General features: G+C 44.0%; 2 protein-coding genes across 2 annotated transcripts; both read right to left on the bottom strand.

Moving 5' to 3' along the window:
• Positions 1–728: 728 nt before the first annotated feature.
• On the bottom strand, positions 729–15,036 carry tfg (trafficking from ER to golgi regulator). The gene is made up of 8 exons (XM_061842327.1): positions 14,870–15,036; positions 11,932–12,143; positions 10,687–10,770; positions 7,701–7,847; positions 5,566–5,733; positions 5,246–5,392; positions 1,987–2,076; positions 729–1,705 (listed from the first exon to the last, which is right to left on the bottom strand). The coding sequence occupies exons 2-8, from the start codon at positions 12,113–12,115 to the stop codon at positions 1,293–1,295; spliced, it is 1,233 nt and encodes a 410-aa protein (XP_061698311.1). The 5' UTR covers positions 12,116–12,143; positions 14,870–15,036; the 3' UTR covers positions 729–1,292.
• A 438-nt stretch (positions 15,037–15,474) lies between these two features.
• On the bottom strand, positions 15,475–18,870 carry jagn1a (jagunal homolog 1a). The gene is made up of 3 exons (XM_061841724.1): positions 18,745–18,870; positions 18,405–18,510; positions 15,475–16,871 (listed from the first exon to the last, which is right to left on the bottom strand). Exons 2-3 carry the CDS (start codon positions 18,491–18,493, stop codon positions 16,409–16,411), a joined length of 552 nt encoding a protein of 183 aa, XP_061697708.1. The 5' UTR covers positions 18,494–18,510; positions 18,745–18,870; the 3' UTR covers positions 15,475–16,408.
• Between the last annotated feature and the right edge of the window lie 311 nt (positions 18,871–19,181).

Genomic DNA, 19,181 nt, shown 5'->3' with positions numbered 1-19,181 from the left:
TACTGACCTTCAACGAGGAGAGTCGCTGCTGGTGTAGCGGTACGCACGCCCGACTTTGGTGCGGGCAGCGTAGGATCGATTCCCGCTCAGTGATGGCGTCGATATCTGGCTGGCACGTTCCCTCAGAACGCATCCAGGTCGCCGCGAGCCTCAAAACGGGAAAACAAAAATATAATGCCGCCGGCATTACATCACTATTCCCAAATCGGCTTTGGGAGGAAAGTGAAAAAGAAAAGTGAGATACTGACTTCAACGAGGAGAGTCGCTGCTGGTGTAGCGGTACGCGCGCCCGACTTTGGTGCGGGCAGCGTGGGATCGAGTCCCGCTCACTGATGGCGTCGATATCTGGCTGGCACGTTCCCTCAGAACGCATCCAGGTCGCCGCGAGCCTCAAAACGGGAAAACAAAAATATAATGCCGCCGGCATTACATCAGTATTCCCAAATCGGCTTTGGGAGGAAAGTGAAAAAGAAAAGTGAGATACTGACCTTCAACGAGGAGAGTCGCTGCTGGTGTAGCGGTACGCGCGCCCGACTTTGGTGCGGACAGCGTGGGATCGAGTCCCGCTCACTGATGGCGTCGATATCTGGCTGCCAGCCTGAAGGTAGCTGGGATAGGCTCTGTGATCCTTGTGAGGATAAGGGGCTTGGATAATAGATGGGTGGTTGAACTTCAACAGCAACAAAAGTGTCAGAAAACACGAACCACTCAGCTGGGTATCAATTATTTATTGTTAAAGGAAAAAAAAAAATCTGATAAGGTGTGATTTCATTTTTGTATATTAGTATAAACTGGTGATTTGATAAAGGGCGATGGAGTGGTGACAAAGGGAAACCTTACAAATGGGATCGGCCCCCGCCTGCGCGCCTTCACTTAGCTGAGTGTCCTCGTCGTGATTATTAATACAGACAAACGATACGAAGACAAAAAAACAACCACATCAAAAGTCAGTTCGGGTGTCAGATGCCCGGCACGTGAAGTTTTTAGGACACGGATGTCGTTGAACCCAACGGAAGGATAAGCGGCTCGTTCTGGTCTTCCAAATGAATGCAACGATGACAAAAACAAGAAGGGGGAGGATAAAAATAAACACAAATCAAGACTTGGAGCAACAAAAGCCGAGCAACGTGTCGGTCAGACCACATACAAACATCAACCGTGGTGGCGGGGCGCGGTTTCATATTTGGATTTGATAATCTTATGATGGTAGGGGAGGAAAATTCAGAGCAATAAACCAGTCCAAACAGTTGGAGCCACGAGGGTTGGTGTCTGGATCACTCACGCCCACCTTTTTACCGGTAACCGGGGCCCGGCTGAGCGTAGCCCTGACCGTAAGGGGGCCGGTTGCGGGCGTACGGGTTGGCGGCCCCGGGGGGAGGGGTGACCGTGTTACCCGGAGGCGGTGTGTAGCCGGGGCGGGGTTGGTACCCGGCAGCCTGGGAGTTGGGCGGCATGCTGTAGTTGGCCGGCTGCGATGCCTGGGACGTATAGTTTTGGGGAGGGAAGGCTCCTGGGGGGTACTGCTGGGGTCCCTGAGGAGGATGAGGCTGCTGCTGCTGCTGCTGCTGCTGCTGTTGGCCGCCCTGGAAACTGGGGGCCTGTGGACCCGGGGCTGTGGCTTGGGAGGAGGGGCCCGCGTAGTTCTGGAACTGCTGCGGTTGCGGCGGACCGGGTTGGGGGGCTCCCGGCTGGGGGCTGTACCCCGCTGACAACAACAAAAGGTTGTGTTCAGAAATCAAGTACGAACATGGGCACCATTTTGGTTCCTCACGTCACAAACTGGTGTTAAAATATACAATGTAAAATAATGAAGCGACGGCACGGTGGGGGAAGACAAAAATTGAGAACCACAGGCAACTTGGGTCCGATGATGATGAAAATACACAAACGCTAAGAGAACTTGGGTCAGAACCAGTGTACTGAACTGCAAGTGTTCCAACACTAAACCTCCGCTCGTTTTTACGTCGGACCGCTGTCAACTCTTACCGGGATACTGCAGTCCATACTGTTGAGGGGGGGCGCCCGTCTGCTGCGGAGGGTATCCACCTGGGGCCTGGTACTGCTGGTACACCTGACCTGATTGCAACACAAAAGCGGAAAACCGTCAACTTCAAACACCTCGTCGACATCAGAGTGCTCAAACAATCTTGACACGCAGTTGAAGTTTCCACTGCTCATTTCCAAATACAGTGGGGTACCTTGGTTCTCAAACATCTCTGTTTTCGTAGAAATCGGTTTTCGAACGCACCGACCGGATGACCCACGACGATTATTGTGCGTTCAAACGCACCCCCCCCCAAAAAAAACGTAGATGACGTAACACGCGCAAAAAATTAATATATTTCTTAAATGATTTAATTATATAAAGTATTTTAACTATACATGTATTTGTACTATTTCTACAGGAAAAGCTAAAAAAAAAAAAAAAAAAAAACTTTTTTAGGCTTGAAACGCATTATTCCATTTTCCATTAATTGTAATGGCAAACCGCGCTTCGGTTTTCGAACGTTTCACTTTTCAACCGGCCTTCTGGAACGGATTGTGGTCGGGAACCGAGGCAGCACCCGTAAATGCATTAAATGCGCATTAAAGGTCGCAGGCTGACTTTGTCGCACATGAAATTGTGGAATACAAAATTGAATTTTTCACATCGACTGACTCCAAGTTACTGGAACAGTAATGTGTTGGATGGAAAACATTAGCAAAACAATTAATTACAGACACTAATTCATTTTCTTCTCCAAAACATTACAAGGTAACAGTATCGCTCGTAAAATACATTCCGATTTTTTGGTTTTTGTTTTATTACATCCCGCATGTGGTTAAAAGCGGTCAACTTCTTTTGACAGCTCAACCGCTGTGGGATTATCTTGCCGGTAACCACAAACCACAAACACGCAGGTGGCCCTTGCAGACCTCAAAGCCCCCCCTCCAATATATACCCGGGATAATGACAGGAGGGATGCGTGTACCCACTATCAGGAGCGCACATGGACGCTGTCCGCTTCGCACGCGGCAGACACGTCTACATTTGCAGACAGTGACTTCCTGCTCCACTTGAATTAGCCATGACTTCACCCGACCGCACTGCCTACATGCACATGTGCGGGGCCGACGGGCAGCGGTCCTCTTTGATGCTGACAGATGATGGCCGGCGGTGGCTTTTAACAGTGCAAAATTGTCTTTTGGGGGATTTGAATTAGCATGGAGAATTTTCCGTGAAATTGACGCTCAAATGATAATCGTCTCTGTCCGAAGCAGAGAACGTCAGATTATTAAAAACTCTTCCCCTCGCCTCTGCCATGACAATTTGCACACGCCTTCCCCGACAAACACCGCAAGTAAACAAGTCGCTCTTTGGAAAAGTGAGGAGCCGAGGACTGGTGTGGCAGCCACGTGTAGCGCAGTTCGACGCGACCGCCGTGGTGTTCATTACGTGTGAAAACGTGTGTGTGAACTTGGCCGCCGTTCGTCCTTTCCGTGGCCTGCGCTCCATCATCGCAGTTATGTAATCGCTCAAGAGGGATGAGCGGCCGTTGTGACCCTGTGGGCATGAGAAGGTTCGAGTCCATGATCCACAATACTTAAACTACCTCTGCCACGCTAGAGCGATCACGTATCGTAGCAGGGTACAATCGCACTTAGAAACCAGCTGACTAAAGAAATTAAAAAGAGGAATTACGCAATAAAGCTGGAAAAACAGTTTAGCGCTAATGACTCCAAATCAGTCTGCCGTGGATTACAATCACTAACCAATTACAAGCGACGTTTCCCCCCAATTTGGAGAACAATAGCAGCCAAGCCAACGATCTGAGCAGCTTTACTGCAGATTTGAAAAGGACACTTTCCCACCCCACAGCCGCCACCGTCTTGCACCACCTCTGAATTCTGCGTTGACCGTACACGAAAACGACATGAGAGTAAAGTGGCGGCCGCAGCCAGACCTGGTATGCCCATCCTCAACTAGTTCCAGTCCTCACAAATATCTTCAGTAGATCTCTGGAACTGTGCAAAGAACCACCCTGCTTCAAACTCTCCACCATCATCCCAGTCCTCAAGAAACCTGCAATCTCGGGTCCGAACAACCACCAGCCTGTTGCCTTGACGTCTGTGGTCATCAAGTCCTTTGAATGTTCATCACCGCCAGATTACGACCGGCCCTTATTACTCCGTGACTGTTACCACAACGTCTTTATGTCTCAATTGACTTGCCTGTCGCCGTCGTGTATGTCGTATTAGAGCTGCTCCGAATATCGGAGACAAATTCCTTGTCGGTTTCTGACGTACTGGGCGAAAGGTGAATTGATGACCCTAAATTACCCAAACGTGGGTGCACATGCGTGTTTATAGCACAACAAAGACTCGAGTGGTAAGCCATTAAGAAGATGGATTGATACTGTTTTCCTGCACGTATGTAAATAACTGCCATGGGATCAACCATGGTTGCATCTGTCTGACAACAGGTTCAAATCAAATCATCTTATTGACCTCGTTAGCAGCCTTCGAAATACAACAAAGCAACCAAGATCCGACCGAATGCAAACACAACCAAACTTCGGGGTTTCAGTTGGCGGCCTGTCGTGACGATAAAAGAGGTGACGAGGCTGGACGAAGGGCGCTCCCGTTGTGAAACTATCACGCGGAATCGAAAATAGAAAGAATAGAAAAGTTCCCATGAAGATAAGTGAAAAGTGACGCTGAACATCTGGACTGCAAAGGGACCCGAGTGCTCATAGCGGCAAAAACACGGGGGAGGGAGAGTTCGGGGGACATTCCGTTATTAATTTTTGTGAACCTGAACATTTCAAATGTGACATGCGGTCACAGGGTTGAATTGGTTCTACAAAATTCTGAAAAAAATGTGAAACAACTATCCAAATGTTCAGGTGAGCCGTGGCCTCCCTCTTTAACCCGCATTCCACCCAGAATCAAAAGGGTTACCTCTGCGTGGGTGGTTGCTTTTTCCCCCTCTGTTACACTTCTGTCGCTGGTTTTATTTTATAGCGCTGTAACGTCCAATTTTGGTAGGCGAGTACTCGGGGGTTCAGCATACTTGTGAACGCAGGAATTCAATTTAGCTCATCCGTGACTGGTATCTGTTTGCCAAGAAAGAACCGAGTAAAGATGTCGACTGCTACGTTAGCTTCTCTCACGGGCCAAATTAACAAAGGGATTTGGATTCGAACGGGAACTGTTTGATTTGAACGTTGACCGGCGCAGTGGAACAGATTGAACAGTCTCCTACCATCCACGCCAGCTGGGGGTGCCTGTTGCACTCCAGAAAAGTGAGCCTGCGCCTGGGGAGGCATTCCTGGCTGAGGGGCCGCAGACGTGGAGGAAGCGATGCTATCAGGGGTCCCTGAGCGCTCCTCTGGGGCAGCTGCTGGCGGCGCTACAGATGGCAAGGACGGAGAGAGAGACAGCTGAAACAGAACCGCAGCTCACAACAGCTGTTAAGACTACTCACGTATGCAAAAATGAATGTCGTTGTTACACGAGCGTCATCCAGCAGCGACTGCTGCATAATTGCACGCGATGATGGCTCATTACGAGCTTGTTCAGTACCTGGGGGCTGGTCTTCGCTCAGACCAAAAGCAGAGATGACATTCTTGTTGACTTCATCCTGGTTCTTCAAGGGGTCAAAGGCAGACATACTGGCCGCACTGACTGGGGTCACGTGCTTGGCGGCGGGATCCGTCGTCGCCACCTTGCCTTCACGTCTGTCAACAGTTTCTAATAGCGGGACAAAAAAAAAATGTGTAAGTAGGAGCCCACAAAGGGAAACTGTGCAGGGAGTCCTCGGTCTGCGACTGAGATCTGTTCCTAGAGATTTAACTTGAATTTTACATCAAAATACTTTGTATAAAAGACAAATACATTGAAATAAACGAGATGATGTACTCAGCATTACTGCTGAGAGGTGGATGGAGAAGAAGAAGAAGAAGAAGGGGAGGCTGTGCTTAGCTATCGCCAAGGAACCTGCTCCTCAATCCTCTCCATCTCGACAAGTACCCAAGAACCTTGTTTTGTGATCGTTGTATCCGACATGGGACCGGAACCCTTCACATGCGCTAAGATACGGGCTTTGTCATTAATCATTGTCACCACGGTCGACCGACTGAAGCCTCGGTGGTGTTGGCGTCTCTCCTTTCTCCAATCTTTTGATGATCTTGAGCTTCGTTTCCATGGTAATGGATTTTATTTTTACTGCAGAAGCGCTGCTAAAAGACAGATTTCTTATTTGGGGCAATAATGTCCAAAAAGGAGGGCAAAAAATGCGACGCAAAAACACGGACAAGCATTAATCAGACAAAATGGCGTTGCAAAGTCGAAAAGTCTTAGGTCGAGTCCGTCTGAACCCGAGGACTCCCTGTAGTGTTGCAGTGCGTGTAAATCGAGCTCAATGTACAAGAGCAGCCGTTTGTCTGCCTTTTTCGCCCTCATTGCTCTGCAGAAGAGTGCGCAGACAACGCACGGATGGCGATGAAGTCGATCCACCGAATTTCCCCCCTTTTGAAGTCGTTTCACATTCGTAACAAAGGCAGGACGGCATCCGTCCACGGGAAGTCGGCGATTACCAGGGCGAGGGTGTAAAATTTTAACAGGTATCAGTTACAGTTCAGATAATTACAAATCCCTTGCACAATGCCAGTAAAAAAATGCATTCCTACCTTTTACTGCAGCGCTAACCTATTTTTTTTCTCATCCATGATTAAAATATATGTAAAACAGGTGCTGCTAAACGGTTCCAACTGTCACAAAGTGCTGATTATATTTTCTGCATTCATCCAGTCCATCCTATAGCTGCCCTTCTTTACGGTCACACTTTGTGGAAAGTGTGACTCGAGACAGGTCGAGGCGGGCCTCCAAAAATAAAATCCTCCACTTGTCTGTAACATTCGCAGCGGTTTGCGTGATGCGTCGCAGCCAACAATAATGCGCACTTTTTTTTTTTTTTTTTCATGCGGCGACGCAGACTTGCCGCTTGGCGCTGTGCTCAAAGGAACAAGACGGTTTTCATGCTGATTTTTTTTCAGTATCGGCCACGCTGTCTGCACATGGAAATTGGATCAAACTAAATTTCTTACAAAGGCAAAAGTATATTTTGCTGCATGGCTGGCGAGCAGAACCAATGCAATTTTAACGCTTATTCACAATTGGTGAAAAATTAATGACGGAGAAGCAAAATTATTTTCACCATGGAAGCACTTCAAAAAGGACTTTGTCCAATTAAAATAGTGACGCGGGAGAATTCACTTGCACAAAATAATACTAACAATACTGCATTTGTAAGGAACGAAGAGTCTCTGGTGAAAATTCTGCAAGGCACAAGAAAAAAAATATTCATGAATGCATTCATGAATTCATGACAACTGCAGCTCTTGACTAATGGAGGATATGCATCATTTGAAATGTTTTAATACTATTAGTTTCCACTATAACATTTATGGAATAGCCTATTTTATTGATGAGGCCGTCCTTGTGATTTACAAGGATATGTATTTTCTTCCTCGCCAAAACAAGGGATTATGATTTATAAGACCCGAACTCCGATCCTATAATAACACAGTGAGTGACATCCGTGAGAACGTGACGGCTTCTGCACACAAACGGAGCTGCTCAAGTTGCATTGTGAGCCTCGCTGACATTGTAGAAACAATTCGTAGGCTTGATTTTTTTTTTTTTTTTGTGTGGTTTACCGCTTTCTGGCGCTGTGGCGGCGACGCCGGGCTCCGTGGGGGGCTCGAAGGTATCCAGGAGGGTGTTGACTTTATTCCTCAACTCGATGAGCTCCCTGCGCAGGTACTTGACCTGGCTGGACTCCAAAGGCCTCGGCTGACCGTTCACTGTTTTGGGGACGACAGATTGCAGAGCTGAATTTGAAGTCGCTCGGTCACGTCCGAACCAACACAAGGAAGTTGACTACCAGCCTGGCAATGCTTCTGACTCTCAATACTGTGTTACTTTATCTGGAAATTAAAACAATTACACATTCCGACAGCTATTCTTGTGAAGTACAGGGCACCCAGAAAAAGGATTTTTGGAAAAAAGATAAAATTACATATCATGATGCATGCGATGCCAGTTTACAGTACTTGACCTAATTTCAACCAGCAATTGTATGTAAGACAAGAATACACCAAAGAATACAAAACGTGACACACTTACAAACCTGAAACAACCCACGTGCCCAAATACTATTTGTCCAATACTTGTCATTTTACTAATTCTAGCTGATCATTCTCTCGCTCTCTTTTTTTTTTTTTTTTTTTTTTTTTAAACTCACTGCCATGCCATTGGCTTGACAAGATTCACCTCCATCAGTGGTGTGAGCAGTTTTTTCTGAACATGGACTTAGTTTTAGTTATTTCGTGACTGTTTTCATGCATCTGAGCAAATGCCTGACGTTTGACAAGGAAAAGCTTTAATTTAAGCCATTCGTGGGCAGCGTCCCATTTTTGGGACATCATGATTTTCACGCATTATATCATTCAGTATATCAAAATATTTAAGTGTGGAGCCATAATTTGGTATCAGGAGAGGATAACTCAAAGGTCAAAGTTAGTTAGATATTTGGGACGAGATTATAAATTAGTAAAGTTATCATATAACTTAACCATAAATGAAAAAGTAGTGTCATTTCCTTGATTGTGGCCTGTTAGGAGACTTTTATCTCAATAAGGCAAAAAATTGCCACCCTGCCCATGGACGGGTTAAGTGAAGATTTTTTTTATTTTTATATCTGCACTCAGTGAAGATGAGTTTCTAACACTAGCCGCTGCCTTATGCATGTCACTTATGACCAAAAGGTAGCACGTTAAGTGCACCTATTATGCTTTAACATTTTACATCATTTTATACTTGCTATAAGGAAAATATTAAGTGAGATGTGTAGTATCCCAGATGTGTCATTTTTTTTTATCTCATTGATAAAAAGTAGCCATTGTGGTTTGTGCACTGTGACAATTTGTCACCTGCAACTTTCAAGCGTGCTGATTTTCCCCACTTAGTAGCAGATAATGGAGGGAAAATTCCAGCAAAGAAAGAATGAACGCGACCGCCAAGACTGACGGACATTCCACTCTCGCGCGCGCACACACACACACACACACACACGTTGCTCTTTTTGAGAGGATAATGCTGAACAGAGATGTTCAAGGTCAGAAGGCAGTGGACCCAAATGCTGGCCTACTCCGACTGTTCACCAAAAGAAAGTTGACGCGTGCAAGCCGAGCTCGCGTCCACGTGAGGTCGCGACGTGATGAGTAAGGGCTCCGCTTTGATGGGAAGAAAACAAAACGTTTTGACAACCGCCCAACCAACCAAAAAAAAAAAAAAAGATTCCTGGCTAATGGTGGCTGCTTGATGACAGATTGAACGAAAGCAGCGAAAGGCAAACATGCACATGTTTCTCTCATTGGAGAAGAGCGAGTGCACGTTGTTTTGTTTTGATAAGAACATTCCTCCAATTGCTTATGTTGTACACTGCTACCTCGAATGTTCAGCACAATCCATCACATGACAATGTAAAGGCAATGTTTTAAGTCCCCATCCATCTTTTACGAGCCACTGATGGTGTAGAGCACAGGTGTCAAACTCAAGGCCCGGGGCCCAGATTCGGCCCGCCTCATGATTTTATGTGGCCCGCGGCGCCAAAATCTCGTGTCAATATACACGATTCTTGCAAAATCTGGACCAAAACTTCAAGTTGAGATGCTGCAAGCATTTTTGTGTTACTAGTTGAAAAACACATTGCCCTTGAGTTCTGATTCCAAGACTAGTTCATAAATTGATAATGTAAATGTGATGCAATGATTTAATATTGATTCAATTGTTTCGTAGTCACAATGGGCCTCTGGGGGAAGCCGGAACTACAATGTGGGCCGCGAAGAAAATTGGGTTTAGAGGTACAAACAGCTGACTTTGGTCAGGGCAGCGTGGGCTCAATTCCCGCTCAGTGACAGAGTCGATATGTGCCCGTGCGACTGACTGGCGACCGGTTCAGGGTGTAGCCTGCCTTTTGCCCAATGTTAGCTCGGATAGGCTCTGGCGCGACCCTTGTGAGGATAAGCGGCTCATCCGATCTTCTATGACTCAGCCAGTTAAATGCCTCACAGACTGATTTTGTGCAAGTGTCTATCATGTGTGTGGATATACATAAACAAACAAACACATGCACACAGGCAGAAGCAAACGACCCAATTAAAAGCGGTAGCAACGCTAAACATGGCTTAACAGAAGCAACATTTGTGCTCAGTTACACGACCGTTAGCAATCATCACGACATAACTGGACAAAGATACTTTTCGCTCTGCTGCTTTAAATGAGTCCGCTTACGATATGCTAACCTCGAGCAGATTTATTTTTAGGAGTGTATTTTCTTTGTGGAAATGCTAGAAACATTGTAAATCGTTAAGTTTTAAGAGTTTGAAGTCTCCGTGTACTTTTGAAAAAAACATAGCAAATAAGCTGCTCGACAATTGTGGCTGCATTCTGTTTTTGGGTTTTTTTTGTTGTTGTGAGGATCCTTCCATAAACTGTCCCATTACTCACTTCCTGGTGTAACGCAGACAAACCCTTGAAATCAGAACGAGTGTGTTGACTGGGAGCAACTGTCTGAAGCTGGAGTTGAACTGCCCTCTAGTGACCAATGACAGGAAATTAATTGGAACTATGAGAACTTACCAAACAAGGTTAACTTGAGTATTCTACTGCACTGGATAGCGAAGGAGAGGTCAGAGCTGTCAAAGATGGTGATGAGGTCATCATCTAGAAAAAGAAAAACAAGTACGGAGGGTGAGGATGATGACGAAGGCTTGTGCGGCAAATGAATGCAAATTTGCAACATGTTATCATACCCAAAGTAACACTGACAGCAAGTGGTGGTGATTTCGCGTTTGTGGGTTTTCACCAAGTTTTGCTGAAATCGTGGCAGCGGCCTAACCCACATTTGAACACAAATGGGACCATGACTGAGTTGACTTTTTAATTTAAAAAAAAATGTCTTCAAATGTCTGACATTTAATGAAAATGTGCCCGCATGTGTTACCTCCAGTTAGTTGGAAAGATTATGCTTTGGATATACCGTATGTTCTATTAGTTTTATCAATATTTACACGTCCTACAGTGGCTCAGCTGGTGAAGCGTTGGCCTCACAAAAACATGCAACATTAATTGGACCCTGTAAATTGCCCCTAGGTGTGATTGTGAGTGCGGCTGTTTGCCTCCATGTGCCCTGGGATTGGCTGGCGACCAGTTCAGGGTGTACCCCGCAACCCTTGTGAGGATAAGCGGCTAATAAAATGGCTGGATGGATGGATGTTCTATTGTTCCATTGCTCTCAGCACATTCTCGCACGACATGGATTGTTTTGACTACTCCCCGTATCCCTCCTCATTCTCTGCGTGGACACGTCCCAAAAAAAGATAAGTGGGACACAGCAAAATGTTGTGGGAATGAGAGGAATTCATTTCTTCTTTTCTGTCTGTCCCTCTCGCTTATAACAAAGCTGATATTTTGGTCAGAATTCAGTCCGGGGTAACGACTCGTGAGGACTCGTACCTTTTGCAAAGACATCTTTTTATCGTGTAATAAAAACCCACAAATACAACATTGCTTCCTTACTTATTCTGCAACAAAAAATGTTTCCAAAACAATTGGAAAACATACAAAATCCAGACATGAAGGCTAGAGCCCAGATTTGTGAGGTCGATATGCCGAAAATGATTTTACAGTGCCACCTACTGCATGAATCTGAAAGACCAAATTCTCAAGATGTGAAGCTATGAAGGTGTTTTTGGTCCAAATTGGGTTTGTTCTGCCATCGGAGCAGTCGATGTCACAGAGAAACCTTTTGGTTCTGTCGGTGGAATCAAACACAGCCATTTGGGGGAAAATAATCATATGTGTGAGTCCGAGGACGTGACCGACCTTCGTCCTTGTACTTGATGGTGACCTCGTCGCTGCTCTGCAGTTTGCCCCTGAAGACGCGCTGCATCATGAGCACCAGCTCGTCGTAAGTGATGTCCTCGTTGTGGATGGGGATGCGTCTGATGTCGTCGCCCAGCTGGGCTTTGATGATCAGCTTCCCGCTCAGGTCGAGCTGGCCGTTCATGGTGCCGTCCTAACGCTGCTGCTCTGACCTGGTAGGAACGACAAAAGGCGGGCGCCGTTTAGGGATCACTGGCAGAGAAAAAAAAAAGGCAGAAATAGGACAACTTTATTCACATTTTATAAATGGTTGATTACCAAGCGATGAGGATTTTTGGGGCTAATCATCGATCAGTGAGTTTAAAAAAAAAAAAAAAAAAAACTATAACTGATCACAAGATGGAGCAATAAATCTATTTAAATGACCTGTTCATTTACTGTATATATTTGTGTACCTAAATGTTCAAAAATATGTTCTGCATTTACAATAATGCATCTTTGTTCATCTATTTATGCCAGTGAGGGTTAGTGACAGACACAATGGTCTTCCATTTGATGTCAGTAAGTGTATACAGCAATTAATGCATCTACTTTTTGTGAAAGTTTTGTTTGTTGGTGTGCCGTGAGATTTTCAATTGTAAAGTGTTTTCCTTGGCTCCAAAAAGTTTGCAATTCACTGCTCTGTTCAGATCACGTGTTCAACAGAATGGCAGCATGTTTACACACAACCACGAGTGCTAGCATTAGCTTTCTAGGCTACGTAACGTTCTGTTGGATGCTTGGGAGCCGTGTCGTATTAAAACTACAAGAACGTACCTCAAGTTAGCCTGACACGAACATCCTTTTGGCTTGAGCACCGGTGACCTCTGACACGTTTTTGTTTTGATTCAGAAAAATCAACAAAAAGTCACGCCCCAATTAAAAATACCAGCAAGGTCACTTTCAACATGTTGAAAAAGATGCTCCTCCCACAGGAAAAAGTCCCAGTCAAGACTCAACTAACTAAATAAATATACATTTAAAAATAAATGAATAAAAATAAAAACTTTCCTCAAACTTCTGAAGCTTACCCTCTGAATTTTTGCCAAACTCCTCGGGGCACACTTTCCATAAACTCTTGTTGTTTTAGTCAATATGTTATTTACAATTTTGTTTCCTACCATGACTCATCCTTTCCAATTTGTAAATTCCTGTTTTACTGATAAATACCAGAATAAAGGTTCCAACTGAAAATTCCTGCAACTTTGCAACCCAAATGTCAGCTCCAAAAGAAATGACTAACATTGAATGACATTTGCTAAGAAGACAAACAAGGAAGAGCTCATAGTTAAGTATTCAAATTTAAGTCACTTTTTTTTGTTCAAAAATTTGAATAATCAACACGAGAAAATAAAGTCAACATTTTGTTGCTAGCTTATGAAAAAAAACATATACCGGGTTGTGAGAGTATTATGGTGGTGTGTGTGATGTCGGTCACCGATTCCCAAACAGTGTGCCGGGGGTACATTAGTGTGCCGTGAGAAGTTATCCAAATTTATGTAATTATTAAACAAAAACATTTATTCCCAGAAATAATGTATCTTTATTCATCTATTTATGCTAGTGAGGCACAATGAGAGACAGAACACAAAAAAATCCACTTCCATTAGATGGCAGGAAGTACATAGAGTAATTAATCTATCCATTTTCAGTGACATTTACTTTTGTTGGTGTGCCGTTGGATTTTTCAATTGTAAAATATGTGCCTTGGCTTTATAAAGGTTGAAAATCACTGGTGTAGGTCAACTTCTGTAATTCTCATCCAGTGAAAATTTGCTTATTTATCCTCACCATGCATAAGGTCTCATAATTTAAGCATTGGTTAAAATTTATGAAAGAAAAACACGTTTAAGATCGAAAGATATAAAATAAATGAGATCACAATTTAAGAGTATAGTCAATTGTTCTTATCCAATCATCACATAGGGAATGAAATCAGGTCAAGTTTGATCTTGGAGAGAAAGATAAGGGTCGAAGGGTCAAACATCAGCATGTGAGCTGGCGGCTGATTGTATATATTTGCTAATTCGCAGACCTTGACCCAAAACCGGCACGATAATTCGTCGTGGTGACGTTATCTAACAACGTGACCCGTTAGCAAACTGGTTCCACGGTCGTGTGGTAAACTGGATGGTGAACTATCTACCCATTCATCCATCCATTCATCCATCCATCCATCCAAGCGAAGACTTTAGGCAGGCTCGCTTTGTGTTTTTGCCAGAAGAATAACAGGCTGGACGCTGAGGATTGGTGCCTGGCTAATGGCGAACGTTAGCAGCTGACAGTCGACGTCCATTCTTAACATCAGTGTGATTTGAAAGATTTCCTCATGCGCCATTGCCAATCCGTCAGTTATGAACAGAGACACTCAAAAGTTGAACAGGCCACGCCAAGTCATCTGACAGTCGCGCAAATATGCTAACATCTTGTGACGGTGAAAGTTCGCTAGGCCGTTTTCGCCAACGATGACACAGCAAAAACTCCATTGATTTGTCACAAATTGAGTATTAACGTAATAACACCCAAAAATGTCGGAATGGATGCGTGTTTTATAAGTAAGCAGCGATGAGCGTGAAATTAACCACAATTCGGTCAACGCTGACGCATTCAGAGACAAAATCGCGCTTTAAAATGTCTCGGATGTGCAAATTGGGTCGGATTTTAAGTCTTAATGCGGCTCTTGAGAATATGGACGTTGATTAAAAATGAATTAATCCCAAACGCCTGTTTTTTTGCAACCTGGACTGTTAGCTCGCCGAAATGCGAAGGGAACATTACCCGGCTAGCTAGTTAGCACGCAAGCTAGGTAGACATTCACATAATTAAGCGCAAAAACGTGACATTAGGTCAGGAGCGGACGATTGCGCGACTCGTCAACAAAACCGAGAACGCGATTTACCTGATCCCGACGACGTGACCACGATGTATCTCGCTGGCTGCTTCCAAAGCGTGAAAAAATGAAAACGGGTTGCTAGGCTAGCAAGAGCCGGGTACCACCTGCAGCATCAGGAAGTGCTCAGCTGTCAAGCCGTACGTGGCAGTCACGCCGCGCATGCGCATCAAATCACAACATAGCCTTTTGATAATAATCAAAATATCATTTCCAAGGAAAGGTTTTATTCCTTTTTAAATTAACCATGAATTTCAACAGAACGTTACAGCATGAAATGTATTGAATGTGAATTTCATATTATTGACAACCCGACAGTGCTCTTCTTGTGCTTTTGTCTAGATACCGAAAAAAATAACTTAAATACAGAGGAGCATAAATCTCATACGCCACGCATTGAGCATGTACACAATCATGAATCCATTTTCCATCTACAACTTTATTCAGGAGTTATACTACACCAAATGTCAAGCAAGCTCATCATTAGTATTAGCTAGCCTAATGACCAAAATAGCAAGACTTTTTTTTTTCCTTTAAAAGCCAAATAAACTCACAATTTTATTCAAAGATATTAATTGTTTAGGAGTGTAATGAAGTAGTTAACCCCCCCCCCCCCAAAAAAAACAAAAAAACAGCAAAAGTCATAAAGATGAAAGAATATGTAGTCAAATGTTGAGGAAAAATATGTAATATTTCTACAAAAACTGTCGAAAATAATCCATCCATTTTCTTTGCCGCTTGTCCTCACGAGGGTCACAGGGAGTGCTGGAACCTATCCCAGCTGTCAACGGGCAGAAGGCGTGGGACACCCTGAACTGGTTGCCAGCCAATTGCAGGGAACATGGAGACCGACAACAGCCGCACTCACAATCACACCTACGGGCAATTTAGAGTGTCCGATTAATGTCGCGTGTTTTTGGGATGTCCACACAGGCACAGGGAGAACGTGCAAACTCCACACAGGCAGGGCCGGGACCGAACCCGGCTCCTCAGAACTGTGAGGCCAACGCTTTACCACCTGATCCACCGTGCCGCCTCATAAAATAATGATGTACCATATTCATATTCCATCCATTATTTCTATGCTGATCCAAATGACAAGTTGAATAAATTTTGAGATTTAAAACATCACATAACATCACAGATACATGCTTTTCATGTCAGTTTTTCATAGAATTATGATATATATTAAGATTCTTTTCATTTTTGCACACCTGCAACCCTTGTGAGGATTAGCGGCTGGTTGGCTGGATGGATAAAAACAAACAATACAAAAAATTAATATTGTGCTTGAAGATACACACTTAACATTGTTAATCTCCAATGAAATGGGACAAAGATCATAAGGACACGAGAAATTACAAGAGTTAGGTAATAAAATTCCATAAATAAATTATTAGCAATAGCTTTAAAGTTGGTCTACTAAAGTTGCTCTACTTAAGAGTTAAAAAAAAAAAAAAGATGAATGATATTAGCAGAATAAAACAATAGTTATTCCTGTAAAGTCATGCATGAATACAAACAAAATCTAAAACATTTTTCAAACAATCATTTCTTCTTCTTCTCTTGCGTGGCGGTGAACCAGGAGTCCAGCAGCTTCTTCATGTAGTACAGCTGCCACGCGTGCACTTGCACGGCCACCACCATGAGCAGATACATGACGGTCACCGCCGAGAAGCCGAAGATGAAGCGGTACGCCTTGCCGTGACGGTACAGCTGCTGCGCCAGGGGGAACATCTCCATGCCGCCGTAGATGAGCGGCGCCACCGAGAAGAGCCCGGCGCTGATCATGGAGAGGACCAGGTAGCTGATGTTGTTCTTGGGCAGCGACAGGCTGCTGCAGAGCAGGGGGACCACGCTGAGCAGGTACGGGTACTCCCACTGGTAGGGCACGGCCACGGTGTCGTGCGACAGCAGCTTGAAGTGGCTCACGGCCACTTGGGCCGCCACGAGCGTCCAGACCAGGGAGTGGATCACGTTCAAGCGCCGCACCTCCGCTTTCAAGGAAGCGCTGCAAGACGAAAGACACACCGGGCCCCGTTTTTTGTTTCAATGTTGGCGTTCTTTTCTATCTGGCATTTTCAGTTTTACAGTTTGGGAGTCACAGCTCGCGGTTCCTTGAGCGTGATCAAAATATAAGAAAGAAAACAAAAGAGATCAAATATTCTGGGAGTGACGGAGACCGCGATACATCCCGTCATGCATTTTCGATAGACTGTGTCAATGTGAGGGTGATTCTGAGCATGGTTGTTTGTCTGCGAATGGCAGTGACCTATGGGGTCCCTCAAGGGTCAGTTCTTGGACCTCTCCTGTTCAGCCTGTATATGCTACCCCTGGGTCAAATTCTTCAAAACTTTAATTTTGACTCCCATAGCTATGCGGATGACACACAGTTATATTCAGAAGTGTCTCCGGATGACTACAGTTCAATTAAAGTATTGTTCAACTGTCTAAATCATACTGTAAATAACTGGATGAGCCACATTTTTCAACTAAATCACAACAAAACTGAGACAATTGTTTTTGGCAATAGATCTCTTTAAAAACCGAAGACCAAATCCGAATCCTTGGTGTTCTGATCGATTCCGACCCGACTTTCAACAATCATATCAAATCAATCACAAAACTGCCTTCTACTATCTGAAGAACATATCTGGAGTGAAGTCTTGCACGTGTCGAGCAGACCAGGAAAAGCTCATCCATGCTTTTATCTCAAGTAGACTTGACTACTGTAATGGTCTTCTGACTGGACTCCCTAAAACAGCTGCAGCTCATTCAGAATCCTGCAGCTCGGGTTCTGACCAAAACAAAGCAGAGCATATAACGCCAATGGTAAAGTCCTTGCACGGGCTTCCGGTCAGCTTTAGAATAGATTTTAAAGTTCTGCTACCGGTCTATAAATCACTAAATGATTTAGGTCGTGACTACATGAAAGAAATGCGTACGGAACATAAACCCAGTCGAGCTCTGAGATCGACCGACACGGGTCAAATAGTGGAGCGCGGAGTCCAAAGCAAACGTGGCGAAGCAGCATTAAGCGATTACGCTGCAGACAAATGGAATAAGTCGCCAAGAGAGGTGACGTCGGCACCAAATGTGAATGTTTTTAAATCCAAGTTGAAAACTCTTCATTTTTCTCATGCTTTTTAGAATATATCCACTTTTTGATCATATTACTTGCACTCTATGCGGTTTTAAAATATTTTGTTTGTCATTTGAATTGTTTTTATCCCGTTTTAAATGTTTTATCTCTTTGTTTTCAAATGCCTTTAATCACGTAAAGCATATTGAGCTACCTCGTGTATGAAATGCGCTATACAAATAAATTTGCTTTACTTTTGCGGCGTCAGTTGCGATACGCTCCGAGCTTGCAAAATGAGAACGTAATAAGGAAAAGTGCTAAATAAAAGGAATCGCGAGAGGAGAGAAATCAGCAGCCAATAAACAACAAAACCACAATAGCAATTATGATTTAGATTTGTGTATTTCAACCATCTTTGTTTATTTCTGGCGGGGGGCGGGGTTCAAAAAAAGAATCACTTACCTCATTTGGTAGTGTGAAGTTACCTTCTCTTTGAATTTAAAATCACTCCCATTGGTGGCGGCAGCTTTGTGGCCAATGCGTGACGTCATATTGATGAAAAAAATACCTATTGCCAAAACGTACTTTTATCAGATTAATGTTAAAAAAAAGACAATATTGCCGTTTTGGGGGCGGGCAGACTTGCTAATGATGCTAGCGTAAATCAATATGGAGCCTCGGCGTTGTCACTCACAACTAAACAAAATACAAACATTCAAGTGCTTTTTTTTTTTTTTTTCTTCTTCACACGACCAGCGATAAAAGAGTGTGTTGTGATCCTGTAATAAGCGACGGTGCTTACCGGTTGCGCGTCCGTTTTGTGGGGAAAAATCGGTCGACTTCTCGGCAAAAGATGTCAAGAATCAATGGGCTCCCGGAACGGCAGCTGTGCGCATGCGCAGCAGATCCTCTGACGGATCAGCATCTCTTTTCCTACGTGGGCGTGGCCACGAAGCGACTGGCGCACGTTCACATTTATACTATTTGTTATGTTATATTTATATATAATGTGTGTATATATATGTATATACACACACATATCTAAAATGCTACACAATATTACATAATCAACAATACGGAATGAACGATATTTTTTGTGCTTTTCAATCAGATCAAAAATAAAGATTTCCGTGCCAGTTTTCAGTACAATTTTTATTCAAAAAAAAACAGCATAGACAAATAATAATAATAATAACTATAACAACAGAGAAACATTAATACATTAACTCTAGGTTACAC

This window comes from Syngnathoides biaculeatus, chromosome 14 (genome assembly GCF_019802595.1).
Source record: "Syngnathoides biaculeatus isolate LvHL_M chromosome 14, ASM1980259v1, whole genome shotgun sequence".
NCBI lineage: Eukaryota > Metazoa > Chordata > Actinopteri > Syngnathiformes > Syngnathidae > Syngnathoides > Syngnathoides biaculeatus.
The sequence above is the reverse complement of the archived record's forward strand: the minus strand, read 5'-3'. Positions and strand labels throughout refer to the sequence as shown.